The 15,647-nt window shown below is 37.8% G+C and overlaps 1 protein-coding gene across 3 annotated transcripts in view; it reads right to left on the bottom strand.

Moving 5' to 3' along the window:
• Nucleotides 1-15,647, bottom strand: part of ksr2 (kinase suppressor of ras 2) — an 86,987-nt gene that overhangs the window by 17,425 nt on the left and 53,915 nt on the right. For all 3 annotated transcript variants that reach the window (XM_063896266.1, XM_063896265.1, XM_063896267.1), the window contains 9 exons: nt 12,949-13,018; nt 11,658-11,741; nt 11,297-11,382; nt 10,483-10,503; nt 10,102-10,211; nt 7,529-7,697; nt 6,817-6,858; nt 4,898-4,967; nt 561-609 (listed from right to left, as the gene is read on the bottom strand). In XM_063896266.1, the coding sequence (XP_063752336.1) occupies nt 561-609; nt 4,898-4,967; nt 6,817-6,858; nt 7,529-7,697; nt 10,102-10,211; nt 10,483-10,503; nt 11,297-11,382; nt 11,658-11,741; nt 12,949-13,018 (701 nt within the window). The remainder of the gene's footprint in view (nt 1-560; nt 610-4,897; nt 4,968-6,816; nt 6,859-7,528; nt 7,698-10,101; nt 10,212-10,482; nt 10,504-11,296; nt 11,383-11,657; nt 11,742-12,948; nt 13,019-15,647) is intronic.

Raw genomic sequence — 15,647 nt, 5'->3', positions numbered from 1 at the left:
AGGTTTATATCTTTAATATTCCCTGGCGTATACACATATACTGTATATATCTATGTTTTCCTCTATATTAAACAAACTATCATTTTGTCAAATTGTCTTCATTCCAAATACTCACCGCTGTTTAGGCCATTGCCAATAACATAAAGAGTTATGAAAAGGGAAAACAGCCAGAGGGAAATTATTTTTGATTTATTCTGATTTGATTTCAAATATAATGTACTGCAGGAGGGAAAATGACCTATTCAGAGATGCCTGCTAGAATACTATTCAAGGCAATCTGCATCATATTTTCTCAAGATATTTCCTTGTTAGAGAACGGAGATGACGTCGAGTTGCATCTTTTCCTTCCTGCTGCCTTTCACTGAAACGTACCTGGAGGGGAGCTGAGTCAAATTATGCAAAATGAGAGAACGGTCCAAATGACTGCGACAAGTGATGGTGAGAGCTGTACTCTGTCTTCATTTGGATTCACAAATCATTTTACACCGATGTTACCAACAAAAATGTTTCATAGTATGATGTATGACAAACATTCATATATATTCAAAACAAGGACTTACGTCTGATGTAGGCTCAACTTCGATTTGAAGTAAAGGGTTGCCCTCATTCCTAATAGAAAGAAGAATACATTTTAAAATAAAACTATGAAAAACAACTCTTTCCTCTCATATAACTGATGACTATGTGTTGTTGTTATTTAAGTAGTGCTTTGCACCATTAATCAGGTTTTTAAATGGCTTTTTGTTTTGTTTCTCATGTGATATTAAAATGTATAAATGATTCATTCTTGATATCTTGTCTCCTGGAATGATCCAGACATGATCGATGCCCAGATACATATTTATGAGTCACATCTATGATGTTAGATATTTAGACAATTGCTTCTCCTGGTAGGAGAGGAGGTAGCACAACAAAATAGATATAAAACATGAAATAATGCTGTAGCTCTGAATGGGCTAAACAAGGTTAAACATAAGACCTTCTGGATAATGTGTACATCTTTCTTGTTTGGTGTAACTATCTTTATTAATGACATTTTCATTAAGTACAATGGTGATTGGTGGATTTACAATTGATCAATTATTGACTGAATGTATGATTGAATAGTGAGGCTGATGATGTGTAGGCTTTTTTACCAAACTTGAAGAATAATTAAGAGTACTCCATGGATTTATGCTCCATTTACTTGCTACGCGGCAAAAGGGATCGTGCTGGCATTGCCACAGTGTTTCTATGGAGATAGTGGTGCTGCCCGACTAGGCGGAAGAGCTACCCAGATGGTCGCTCACCGTTAAAAATTGTCGCCAAGCACTGTGCTAAAATTTCATATCATTTCAACTTTGACCTCATTTACCACTGACCTTTAGACACACAACCAATCAGACGACAGCTGTATGTAGCAGTTCAAGCTAGCAAGGGAAGTAACCATAGAAACTAAACTTAACTAGCTACTTCCACAGCGTTTTGATGAAAACAGCCAGTTTTGTTTCGTTTCTATGGTTACCTCCATTGCTAGCTTGTGCTAATACATACCTGCTATGTACAGCTCTCCATAGAAACACAATGTCAACGCCAGCGCAGATCTGATTTGCCGCTTGTTATGTGAATGCAGCATTTGACATCCAACTTTGTACCATCGCTGGATTCACAAAGAGCATTTAAACAAAAGGGATGACTGGAAAAAATTGTATGCGGCAAACTCAGAGATATCACCATCATTTTATCTGGTTCCAAAACCTACCTCCAACATTAACATTACTAAAATACATTAACCTCCAACATTAACCACAATGCAACTGGATCACCTGCAGTTGGGTCGGAGTGTGTTATGCTACTAATAAATGTAAAATGGATATTTTTTTCCATTATCAATAGTCTTTGGTGTGTTAATCAGTTGAGCTTTAAGCTATGGATCAAACATATTTTAAATAAATACTTTGATTGATATAGAATTATGACATTGCATTTGCTTTCATCAGTAAAGACCTTTATTCAGGTAATTTTCTTGACTGTCAACTGTTTCATTTGCTGTATTAGGCTTTGGTTCCACATTAAACGGTGAATAAGTGAAAGAAATGCAGGATTTTATACTAATCATAGGCCTATAATTATTAATTTCACAGCCGTTTTGTGGTATTAACTTTCAGGGGTGCTTTTGCCCTGAGCCCTTATTATTTTCTGACCCCAGCATGTACAGTGTCACTTACACCTTGGGTGCCACAGACACGACACAAATGATCCCGCTTTACCCTCTTAAACCCTCCCCTCCTCTGTCCATAGAACTGGCTGTGTAACACCAGTGTGTAACCTCTCACAACCTTTCTGTGGTATATTAACAGTGGTTTGCAAAGCAATTTCTGGACTCTGGGTGAAGACTAAAGGTGAGGCAGCGTATAAAATAATGTGATTCCTGTGGCGCCAGGGGCCCCCACCAGCGTTTCGATTTCTGCTAATGAGGGGTACCTGCCGGGTGTTGGGGTCTGAGACGGGCCCTCATTAACCCTGGAATGAGGCCATTAAGGCCAAAGAAACCTTTATCTGCCACTGCAAGAGCATACAAAGAGGTGGGAAAGGAGGGACAATAGCTTTAATTAAATCAGAGGAATATGGGTTTCATAACCTGTGCTAATGTATTCACATTCATCAAAAGGCAAAGAACGAGGGACAGTGGGTTAGAAATGGTGAAATGGTCCATCTAGAGGTATTATAATGAGCAGAGACTCAAAGGCAGGAGGTTGAAGATGAGCGTATGTTTTTCATTCATATTTCACTTTTTAAAAGAGATTTCTTCACTATCTAAATTCTAAATGTATCGCTGCATGATGTTGCCTTTATGTAGATTACACATGGGATATATTTCCTCAACTCTATCCCTTTACATCATTGATTATTTTGGATTTACTGTAATAATCTAGCTGTCACAAACACCAAATGTATCCAATATTTGTGGAAGTCCTCTACTCCCAGCAGCTCAGGAAGAAAGCCCACAGAATTATCAAAGACCCCCATCACCCCAACAACAAACTGTTCTGTCTGCTGCCGTCTGGCCGGCGGTATCGCAGCATCAGGACTAAAACCACCAGACTTAGAGACAGTTTAATTCTACAGGCCATAGGAATATTAAACACTTGAGCTCTGTAAGTGGTTCCATAAGCATTCATCTGTTTGCATCTTGCAATTTATTTATCTATATATCATATTCCATTTACTTGAAGGCTCGTCTTTCACTATTTCTATTTTTAATTTATTTTTATTTACTTGCACATTTTACAACATTCTCTTGCACAATTGTATTTCTATTCTGTTATTTCTTTATTGGTTTTATTTGTTTTATGTTCTATATATATATATATATTCATGTTGCATTGTTGGAGGCTCCTGGGACGTTTTTCATTGCCATATCTACACTGTACCTAGTGTGTACATGACAATAAAGCCTTGAATCTTGAATGTGAGGGAATTTTGGTCATTACTGATGCACCTCTACAGAAACACAAAATTACTAATTCAATAATTCTGACTTACTGTAAAATATATTTGACACAACTCTCACTATCAACCTGTTCTATTAGCCTCGGCCTGAAAATGTGTAAGCCTTTACATTTTCATTGCCATTTTAAAAAGCTAAAACGTGGCCCTAATGGGTTCTGAAACTAAATGTGTGTCTAGTCTACTTTTATCAACATCATTCTTTGGATAAAGGTTAAAGCGTGACTATTATGTAAGGCAATGACAAAATGTTATTAAAGGTTTTAGCTGTCGAAGCCACACAGAAGTAGTAGATGTTAAAAGCTTGAAAACAAATCATTGTTTTATGATGTTTCACCTGTACAACCATCTGGTGCTTCAGTCTGAACACACAGAAAGTCAGCTATCTCACTGATATTGTTCATGGTTAGGAATATTGCTCTTGACGTCGGGCAGCATGACTCATATGGCGTCCAAATTATCGGACCAAAAAAAAATGTTTGTTTACATTTGTCCTGTTGCAAATTCCAAAAACCTTCCATTCTACTAAAATTGCTTCTCTTCTGTCATGTCTTTTTCATGTGTAGCATAATGGACTAGAACAAACTGCATTTTTCAGTAACCCTTTGTTGCATAATGACTCTAAGTGATCCTTGAATCCTCTCAGAACCCCAGTCTATTCAAACACTATGAGGCCTCCTGTTATGTATGCATTAAATTGCCTTTTGTACTATATGTTCTGCTGATCTGCTGACCTTATTTCAAAGCTGGCAGCTGCTTAAAGATCGTAGCATGAAGACATCAATATATATATATATATTGTTTTATCTAAATACATCACTAGCATGGCCTAAACATCATTTCAAACAACAGCCATCGTCTGTCTAGGATCTCTTCAAGTGGATGTTCATAAAATAAAACTAATTACATTATTTACTATTGATTAATCCATTACAATCCATAAGTATCCATATTTCATTAAAATTGACCATCTGCCTATAGATGGGGGTCATTTTGTCCTGTTTCTATGATAGATTGAGATTCTGATCTAATTAACATCTGGGTCGAAAGGCATCTCATCACTCCTCCTCCTTCTCCTGTTGTTTTCCCGTGACCACTGGCTTCCTCAAAGAGCTAGTGAAAATCCAGTTGGCATCCCAAGTGTAGCGTGAAAGAAAGGATGTGCTGACATTCAGAGTATTCGTCATGAAGGCTCCCGCATTGAAATTGTCACCCAAATATCTGTGCTCCAATAAGTTTGTCCTGGCCTCTGACCAGCGGCCACAGAGAGGGAGAGACGAAGGAGCGTGTAGATGAAAGGAAGATAACGGAGAGGGCCCTGAAGAATATCATAAGTACTTTCTTCATTTCTTCAAAGGGAGACATGTGCTTTTGATTAAAAACTTGTTATACTGAAGGGTCTACTCACCCTGGTTCAGACAGGACGGGGTGCAGGATGACCTGCGGTGCTCTGCTTGGAGGAGCTTCTGGAGCAACATCTGGGGCAATTAGAGGAACAAATATCAGACAAACAAGTGAGAACAAAGGGAGGCATCTTTTTGTTGAATAAGGAAGATGCTTCCATTTTGTGGGTTAATTTTGATTATTATTATTATTATACAGAGAAACCTTTAGAAAGCATGTGAACAGTTGATCTCCCGACTGAAATTATGGAAGCACACTGCATCGCACCGACACTAAATATAAAATTATAACAAACCAATTGGCTCACATATAATGAAGACTATTTTAACATCAATTGTGTCAAACCTGTATCTTTTGGTCTCTATTTTTCTATAGGACTGGAAAAAATATATATAATTATTAATTTCCCTTCATATTTTAATGTTGTTTTTATTAAACCACTAGCAACTACAATATAGATGAAAGCAATTAAGCAGTGAACCACATTTTGAAATTGAGACCGTTTGTTTTCAGTTAGGGTTGGTAAAAACAATTGTTTCTTTGTTTCTTTTCTATGAACCTGGTGTGCACTTTACAGCGGAGAAAAGCTGCACAAAGGAACGCTCAAATTCTTTTTACCCTTTTGTATTCCAGTCTGACGTCTTGACATAATGTGTGTGAAAATATCAATAAGCGTGGAAAAGTCTTCACAGTGGGAATGAAGGCACGCTCTAGAGAAATACAATATATGTATGTGTTGAAATAGAGCAATGTGATATCCCTTCACAGTGTGCATCTTTAAAGCATGTAGAAAGATTTGTATTTAATTTGATTACCATGGAAGCATGTACAGCATACTGTGTCATATCTTTAGAGAAAGAAAGAGCAGGTTTCATTCTGTGAGCTTTTTTCTTGGAAGCATTCATTATTAACATGTAAGCTGAGTAAGGTCAGCTTTTATGTGGCATCTTCCTTTTAAACACATGCCATGCTTTCTGCCTGTGTTGGCACAGTGTGAAAATGAAATGTGAGCCACCCAAAAAAAACATTCCCTTTGAGGCATGGTGCATTAGTAGCTGGCACGTGGCCTCAAATTGAGAACGACCTGGTTTTGTTTTCTGTGTGATGCCTGCATGGATGTTTGCATGGATTTACTCCAAAGACCAGCAAGCCAGAAGAATTGGAGGCTCTAAAATGTCCAATGGTGTGACTCTTTGCCAGATGCTGTGTCTGTGGCTCCTGTGACTGAAGGGTATTCCTTCTTTCCCCCAAAAATCTACATTGGAATATGCTCAAGCTACACTGAGATTTAGTGCTTGTGTAAATATGATGGATGGATAAATCATACTGTAACCAACACTTTTTTTTGTAACCACCAACTTTTTGCAAAACAAGAGCTTGCATTTACAGTAAATGTACTATAAGATGAATGTACCATTGTATACACTGACAGTGTTATGGTTTTGAGATTGAAGTGACTAACAGTAAGTGGTAGTGTTTGACCATGTGGTTATGCAGCTCATAAAGGTAGCTGATGTGATTTAGATGAAAGCAGACAGTAGTATGTGTGGCTACAGTAATGAGATCCTTGGTGCTGTATATTCATGTGTTTCCAAAAAACCTGTCTCGTCCAGATCTCAATTACACCTCGTTCTATTCCTCACACCACTCCAGGTTGTCTGGGCCATAATATGCTGCCAAATGAGCAACGATTGTGTGGTACCAGTGTGGGCAAAGGAAAAGAGTCTGGGCATTGACAAGTCATTAGGAGGCCCAAATGAGACAACCAACGAGTGGGTGTAGGGGACAAGAGTCTTAAAGCAGGCCATGGAGACGAGATAAAAATCAGCACCAACATCAAAGGAGTCCTCCTCCTCCATACTCTTCCTGGGCTGCTTCCAGGGCATTATGGGTAGGGGCGATGAACAATAACGAGGTACTTACCGGGAAAGATGAACTGTTGTTTGTACTTGAAATAACTGGAGGCTGCGGGAAGAAAACAAAAGCAGAGCTGGAGTGATGTGGATTTACTAATCTTACAAGTTTGCTTGGTACACAATTAGTTATTTTCAGATAAATTAGGCAACCAAACTTTTATTGATTAACATGTAAGAGGTGTGTTTCTGGATATAATTGGCTTCATGAAAATTAAACGTGTTTACATTTTTTAGGAAGGCAAACAACATGATATTGGTGACGGCAATGTCAGTCCGTTGGTCATGTTCTGTCTAGAACTTAATATTTCAACAAGGATTGGATGGATGTTATTATATCAGATGGTCATGGTTTTGTGACCTTAGTGACTTTGGCAACCCCCTGACATTTCTTCTACAACTACTATGAGTTTTGGTTTTGAGTGAACTGCATTATCAATTGGTGGATGAATTGAGTGGAACTTGGTGCACGCACACATTTTTCCCTTGGAATGAATATGTAAAATAATGACATATGATGTCCAGCTTGACTTTTCACATGGCGCTTTAATCAAAATGTGCCAATTATTTAGTTTAGTTTCATGAAAAAACGTGCACAACTAATCACATTTCTATCAGCTTCAAAACTGATAGAGGGTGAACACAGTGAGCATCATTTTATGTATTTTTTCCCATCTCAAATATATGAATATCTCTGTATTTAGGTTCTCTGATTGTGATACCTGTCAAGTTGAACTGTTTCTGTTGCCGCGCCGACTGTGGGGAAGGATGCAGGGGCGAGGGGGGCGTGGCACTGCTGGGCAGAGGAGGAGCCGGGGAGGACGGGGTGGAGGAGGTGGTGGATGACGGATTGCTGCTGGAGTCTGGCTGATACGGGACTGGGATGTGATCCTGGGAAAAGACAGGAAAGAGAAACTTGTTTTTTCCCCCCAAATGTTTGTCTGCTAAACACAAAACGCTTGCACTCGACTTTATTATACATACCACAAGTTTCTAGATTGATTTTCTACCTTCCAGGCTGCACTTGGTTTTCATTAATATCAGTACAATTTAAAAATCTACTTGCATAGATGTGCAACTTGCCCCGACAGGGGTAATCCATCACAATGAGCAATATGCTGCCTTCACTTTTCTGACAAAGACATCTCACCATTGTATGCGGCTGCAGTTGAAAAACAGGAAGCCTCTGTTCAAAACTCCCTTCAGTGGTGCATTCAAGGATCCCCTAACAGAGCCAAAAATAAAGTTTGCTAACACTGAATCAGTTCCTCAACTGAAGATGTAACTTTTAAATACGTGTCTTTGTTACCAAAGTCCTTTTTCGGAACCTATATTACAAACACCGTCTGGACTCCACCGGATTTTCTATCTAAACAAAATGAGTTAATGCTTTCATGATGGATTCTAATAAGCCAAATCAGGTTTTTGTGCCACATTTACAACAATCAATGGAATTATTACTCGTATCTAACACACCTGTCTTGATTGTACTGACTCTGATGAAAAAGCACTTTATTAATTACATAGTCTGAACATTCAAACCAAAAGAAAAACTGCAAGCAAACATCAATCTTTATTGTTGTTGTTAAATATACAAACAATTCTTCTGTCCAGCAGCCCAACCTAAAATCTCAGCTGTCAGAGCATCCTTGAGTTTTAGAGGTTTCAAAATGGCTCTAGCTTGCAATGGATTGATGGAATGACTCCTAAAATAATGTTTACCATTTGATTATTTTGTATTTTTCTTAAGCTTCAAGTCTCTGCAAGATTATTTCTTAGCCCAAATAATTAAAAGGAAATGAATGGCTGCTTTGGGAGGTTGAAAATCAATCTCATGATTTAGGGTATTTGTTGAAAAAATAGTTTGAAATGATGTTAACTAAATTCAATTTGAAAGTAATGAGCTAAAACAGGAAGTGATGAATAATTTGACAAATGATAGAAGAAAAGGGCGTATTTACATATTCTGGCTACTTCCATCTCATTCATAAGACAAACAGTATAGTAGCACGCTGTGATGACCAATTCCAGAGAGTACAGAGGACTGGCAATACCCTTAAGTGTGAGTTGTTATAATACAAACTCAAACACTAGGCAAGAACTAAATGTAAATGATTTATAAACAGCTCCGGAAAAAATTAAGAGACCACTCCAAAATGTTTCATGAATCTCAATTTCTACATGTATGGCAGTCATTCCAGTGTTTATTAAATCCCAACACAGAAATGTTGTCAGTAGTTTATAGAATACAATAAAAAAATATATATATATCGGATGATTCTGTTTTTCTTCGATCTCACATGCTACATGTATTTGCAGTTCATTTATCTTCCATCTACAGCATGTAATGACCCAGCTTTTTTGTGACCAACATTTTGTGACCATCTTTATTCGACCCACGATAATCTTGCAATCAATAGCCACTTTATATGTTTTAAAATCCCTACTGTTGAAATGCAAATATATCCAAGTAATTTCTGTTGCATCTATATACATACAGTATATACAGCCGCGGAAAAAAATAAGAGACCACTCCAATTGTTTCTCAAATCTTTATTTCTACATGTATGGCAGCCATTACAGCGCGTGTTGAATTTCAACACAGGGAACAATTGCCAGTAGTTTATAGAATACAATAAAAGAAATGTTTTAACTCAAAAGACATTTCTATAAAAAACAAAACAAGAGAAAGTGATAATGCTGAAGTGGTCTCTTTATTTTTCCACGGCTGTACAATATATATTTATATATATATATTTAATCCCAGGGTATTTCTTGAGTGAGAGCGACAAAACATACATTTTTGATGTCCTCATGACAATTTCACATGTTATTTTCTGCAGAGTCATCAAAATACAGGTGCAATAAACAGATGCTGCAGAAAATATCAACAACTATAAGACCGATCTCTGGTTGCAAAGTTATTTCACAGGATTTGTTTACCAGCACTATAAAGGTGAACGTTATGCAATCAAAGGTCTTATTTCTAGCCGCACACATTGGGATCGCAAGATTTCCATCATCTCTGTACCACCATGGAAACCTTGTGATAAACTTTTTATCTCTGGAACTGAGAAACTGTTAGACATGCTGGCTGCAAAACACTCCTTGCACAAAAACAAATCCATCTGTGTAAACATCAATACTGCTGAAGATATTTTGGTACGGTTTCATGATCCCCTGAGAAAGACAAGGAGACTCATAACCCTTTTCCAGCCCCCCAAAAATGGAAGACGTGATATGTACGACAGGTTCAGCAAAAAAATTCTAATAAGCTGTTTATTTTTGCACTCACCTTGTTGATTTTGTTGGTTTTGGGTAGTGTCTGACTGATGTGCAGGTCTGTGTACCTGAGCGGGTTGTTGATGTCACATGGCACTGATTCAGTCCGTACCAGACGAGCTACTGCAGAAAAGAAGCACAGAAAACAATGAAACACTGTGAGAGGCTGAAATAAAACAATACTAGCCTAATAGCTTCAGGAAAATTAGAAAAAAAATCTTAATTAGGCCATGCTTAAATCATAAACTGCCTTTTCTTGAAGACCATCCAATTGTTAAGCATGCAGACACTTTGTTAGGGGAAAAAAGGTTTCCTAGAGGAAATTGAATCATTGGGAAACTGTCACTTGCTCCTACAACAGAAGAGTAGAACGAGTGTAATTAGTGTTCAGTACCTTGAGTTGTTCCTTGTTGATCTTATTTGGAAGAGAAAAGGAGGAGGAGGGGCAGAACAGGACAAAAGAATATCAATTCTGATAGCAGTTAATAGAATTTTTTCAGTGCTGTCTGTCAGTAAAAGCGGTACATGACGCAGTCACATTTGTCAAACCTAAGTGGATTAATTAATAAGAAGATAACCTTTTATCTGCAAAAGCCAGCAAAGACTCTTTCATTTTTTAAATGGGCACTCAATTGAAAGACATTGTCTTTTCAGTAGTTTAAGCACAAATGCAAACATATAAGTAATCATGAAGGCAGAATACATGCAATCATTTAATATCCACAAAATGACTATTTAGTGCCAATTTGGTACAGGCTGGTTTAGTACGGCCAGTGCTCACCTTTTTTATAGAAAAAGATCAGTATTGGGCAAATCTCTTGAATGTGTTGAAAGACAGAGGTGGAGTTTTGGCTTTAGCTTAATTCAACCTTAATCAAACTGAAAAGAAGCTGACTCCCAAAATGATCAAAGTAACAGAGTGGGATATTAATAACTGTAATTTAATTACTGACATTCAAATTCAAAATCATTAACATTTGCCCGCAGGATAGCCCAGTTGTAAGAGCTGGTGGCCTAAGTAAGCAGGTACGAGCACGTTGAAATAGGCAATGTCATCCCCTCTATCTCCCCCTGCATCTCTGATATACACCTGGCTTAGGAAGACAAATGTAAACATCTTGGTCAACAGTGGCAAAAGAAAATTAGGCTCGAATGCTATCACTATTCATTTGGATGGAATTGTGTTGAGCTAATATTAAAAAAAATACCTTTGAGCGATTCTCGTCCTCCTCGTTGTATGATCAATAAATGGCAAGGTGGGGCTTCTTTGGTGCATTTATTGTGGCACTTCAGCCTGTGTGCACAGACAAACAGGACAGGGCATTCTATTAGTGTTTGTCATATGGTTCATATTTTAGTTTATTTACACAACCTATGTAAATTGGGTGCATCAACATGTAGCAAAAAAGATTCATTTATTCAAGTTTATTCAAGTGAGATCTAAACATGTGTCACCTTCGAAAAAAATCCCCCCCAAAAAAGCACATTGACATAAAAAAATGACAGAGATATAATTATCTGTAATGAGCACAAATCACTACTATTGGTTGAATAAAAGGTAGTACTTACTTGCAGTTTTTACATTTCAGTCCAAACAACATTCCCTTTCCACATACTATGCATGTCTGGGACATCCAATACTTGGTTGAAAACCTACAGGCAAAAGAAAAGAGTGAGATAAATAATTTAAGAAAGTCCTTTGAGCTTGTTGCACATTTATATCACACGTGGATTAACTGGCAGAGAAACACGGCTTCTAACCTTTAAGCCTTTCATAACATTCTCTCATTCTGACGGCTTTTGCCAGAGAAGGCAACACATTACCTGCATAACCTTTCTGTGAGGATACAAAAAATGCCCCAAGAAGGTACTTTTGCAAAAGTGTTTACCTTCTGAGCTCCTTAACCTGCTGATTTGGGCCCCATTTCATTTTCATCTTTCGGTAACCCTGTTTGAATTAACATCTTAGGCAGTCACTCTGCTGCGCAGGGCCGAGGACATGGGGTTTACATCAAGGCAAAAATCAGTCTGAGAAATGAGCTCAGAAAATTGCACCACTAAAGGTTCCAACACACTTATTTCTCAGACAAACAAATCCAAAAAGTGCTCCGCAGTTTAGACCAATTTCCTGCACAGACCGTTCAAGCGGTACTATCACGTATGTGGCTATTGGCTGTATTTACTGATGCGACGCCTCGATGCAAGCAGTGCCGCTGGCTAATGGCAGGTGACTAATGTAGTTTGACAGAAACCAAATCTCTTTATTAGGGCATTCTTCGCCTCAATTGAGTTGCACAACTCAAATCAATCCCCTTGGGATTTTTAGTAGGCTCCGCTGTCAGATATGAACGATGAAGTGACATTAAGGGCGGATTTTGAATAAAGAAGTATTCATTCAGCCCATTTGATACCCCTAAGCCAAAGTGTTGCATTGTGTAGCAAAGACGCAAACGCACTTATCGCAACAGTCTAACTATACAATCAAGTTGTAAATATGCAAATCGGCACTTCTAGTAGATGCTGGATGGAGTAATTGCTTTTCTCTTAAAACAAGCCTTAATATTCAAATAACGGCTACATGAATTACATTTTCTCATTCCAAATCTCTGTTTTTCAGCAGGCTAGACACCCACGTTCTGGAGGTTGCTGAGATCCCACAACTCATATGGTATTGTTTTACTTTTTAGATCACTAGCGTTCCGAGTCAAGCAGGGTGAGAGAAAAAGAGAGGGACGGATGAGAATTGAGAGTTATGCAAGGGGGCCATCATTTTTTTAATTGGACTGACATTCTATCACAGATGTACGAGTACATAGGCACACTCACACACACTTACCCACACTCTTTCCTTTAGACCTACCTGTGTTTTATTGAGTTTCCCAGATCTCTTCGTGGAATCTGTGGGGACCAGCGAGGCACTGAGAGAGTGTCTGGAGGGGAAGAAATAAGAGAAAGGGAAGGTTGTTATGTTTTGTTTTTTTTGACAAATGGTAATATTGACTAAATATCCTTCAAAATTGCCAACAATTCTATTATCAAACAACATTTTGTAGCAACAAAGTGACATTTTGGTGTCGGACTTAATCAGCTGGTTCGATATCATGCCCATAGTTAGTCATGACACATTGTCAACTCATCACTGTAAACCAGGCTTTGTCCTAATTGTCAAGAACGCAAATGGACTGATAGAGGTATTGTAATAGATGGATAGACATCAATAATAATATAATCAGTGCATTATAAGGACAACACAGCATCCAGCATGAGCTGACAACAATATATTTCATATTTCTACCTGTATTGCATTGTGAGAGACTCTAGCCTCAAAAGGTTTCCAATACAAAACATTACGCTTGGTCCATTAGTACTGACAATGACTGAGCAGCCCAATACATTTATGCGCAACCTCTTAATACAAGGACAGAATGGCAGCCTACACAGCGCTGCCTGTGAAGGCGGCTGGAGGTGGTGGATATGCATTGAAATGATAGGGCGCTCTAATGCTGTGCCAATAATGAACATGAGCCCTGCAGAAAAAGTCAGGGCTATAACGTAGGGTGCATCATGCAAGATCATTTTTGTTTTATTTGAATTTCCACATAGGGTATTAGAGGCCTATTTAGGTTATATTCCGTCGCACTTCATACAATTACGAGATAAATGCAGTTATCCTGAAAATATCATGGAAACGGAATAGGAATCTATAACATGTTTCACAAAACAAACTCATAAAAAGAAAATCTCTTTACAGTATAATGAGAATATTATACCCCATATGAGGACTCCAAGTATCCCACAGTGCAATTTGAAAAGTAGCGTAAAACTAAATCTTTGTAACATTATCCATAGCACTAATACAATATTCACTGGAAAGAATAAGTAAAGAGAAGAGAGCATTGCGATTGAGACAAATCAAGAGTTGTGGTGCGAAGATAATCTGTTAAATGTTAGCGGAGCGTTTCATAACACTCACCGTCCAAAATGTTTTTGATTTAATCATTACAAAACATAAACTCACACTCTTGTACATTATTTTGTAATCATAACAGAAATGCATGTTCCTTATTATTATGAATGTTCCAACAATGCGGATAAAATGCCTCCAGCAGTGTCCAAAATGGTTTTTTGTTTTACTTTATATTAAGGTAGTATTGACAGTGAGTAAGGAGTATGGAATAATTTAATTATTTGGGAAATTGGACTCCATGTTAATTGACCATTGACAGTTCAGTCTGAGATTAGGTGTGTAATGATAGCTGCTAATGAAACCTCGAGCTGCAAGGCTGAAGCAAAGTGGAGGGGCGGATTACAGAGGTCCGGCAAGGTCACTTCTTTCTAACCCACAGCACTGGATTTTTATATATTTTCTCAAAAATTATAAATAATAACATGTTGCAATGATATTTAGTGAAGTCAACTACAAAAGGTCACGTAATACAAATAAATCACATGAATTAGTCCTACCTAAGAACCGTTTAGTCATTGATGTGAAAAATCAGCACCCTTTCCCGTTAAGGTAAGTTGCATGTCTTGTATTCGAAGAATTAAAAGGTTTCACATAGACGGATAATCATGCATCAACTCCATGATATTCATAAGCGTCCACACAAAATGTCCAATCCCTCATCATTTGCTTCTTCTTGGCTGAGTGTAAAGTGTATTAATTGATTGATATTCTGGCTACTTTGTGCAGTCTTATTCATGAGTATTATGGTACTTTTAAGCTGAAAATGAATGAGAGGAAGAATAGAGTATAGGCGATTTAAGATTTTTTTGGTATGGGTAGACGAAGGAGATGAACAATAGATTAAATCATGAAATTGTGCAGAAAAAAGGCTTCAAACTCCTAATGCCTTGAAATGGATTTGTGGGCTGAGTTGCGCACTGAGATCGATCTCCATATTACCTCAATTTCCCTCGGGATAAATAAAGCTTCTTGAATCTTGAATCTTGAATCCATATGAAAGGACAGAAGAGGATTCACTTCAGTTAGGCCAATAGGATGAAGATATCAAAATTCATTTCAGCTGGTTAGCCACAATATCGGCCAAAATAAGGAATCATCTATGAATCTGAGAACGTCTTTTTCAATCATCATATTAAGAGGCACTTTATATGTTTTGTAAGTAAACAGAGAAGACATTCAGATTCATTGTAGAGATGCCAATGTTCCTCCGAGAAGAGTCTTGGAAACTTGTCGATTGGAGTCTTTGAAAATTGTTTCAGAGACAGATTTCCTCTGGAGGCAGACAAACTCTTACCATTTGAATTTATTCAGTCCAAAGAAAAGGTATACAATCATTCATCACTCAACTTGCAGATCAAGATGCATTGTTTTTACAAGTTAAAGATCATGCATAGGTCATTTCCTGCGGTGTATTCTGCAGCTACACACTGGTGTTACTACACTAAAGTAGAATGAAGAGCACTTTCAAAATCATTTTTTACCTGGTAAGGGGCTCAATCAATCCTATTAATTGATAACAAGGCCACAAGTTATTGACAGTGCTAATCTCATGGCCCCAGTGCCGTATAGCATTTCCTTGTTCCTGAAAAACA

Source organism: Eleginops maclovinus, chromosome 12 (assembly GCF_036324505.1).
Source record: "Eleginops maclovinus isolate JMC-PN-2008 ecotype Puerto Natales chromosome 12, JC_Emac_rtc_rv5, whole genome shotgun sequence".
NCBI lineage: Eukaryota > Metazoa > Chordata > Actinopteri > Perciformes > Eleginopidae > Eleginops > Eleginops maclovinus.
Note: the sequence above shows the minus strand (reverse complement) of the source record. Positions and strands in the feature narration are given on the sequence as shown.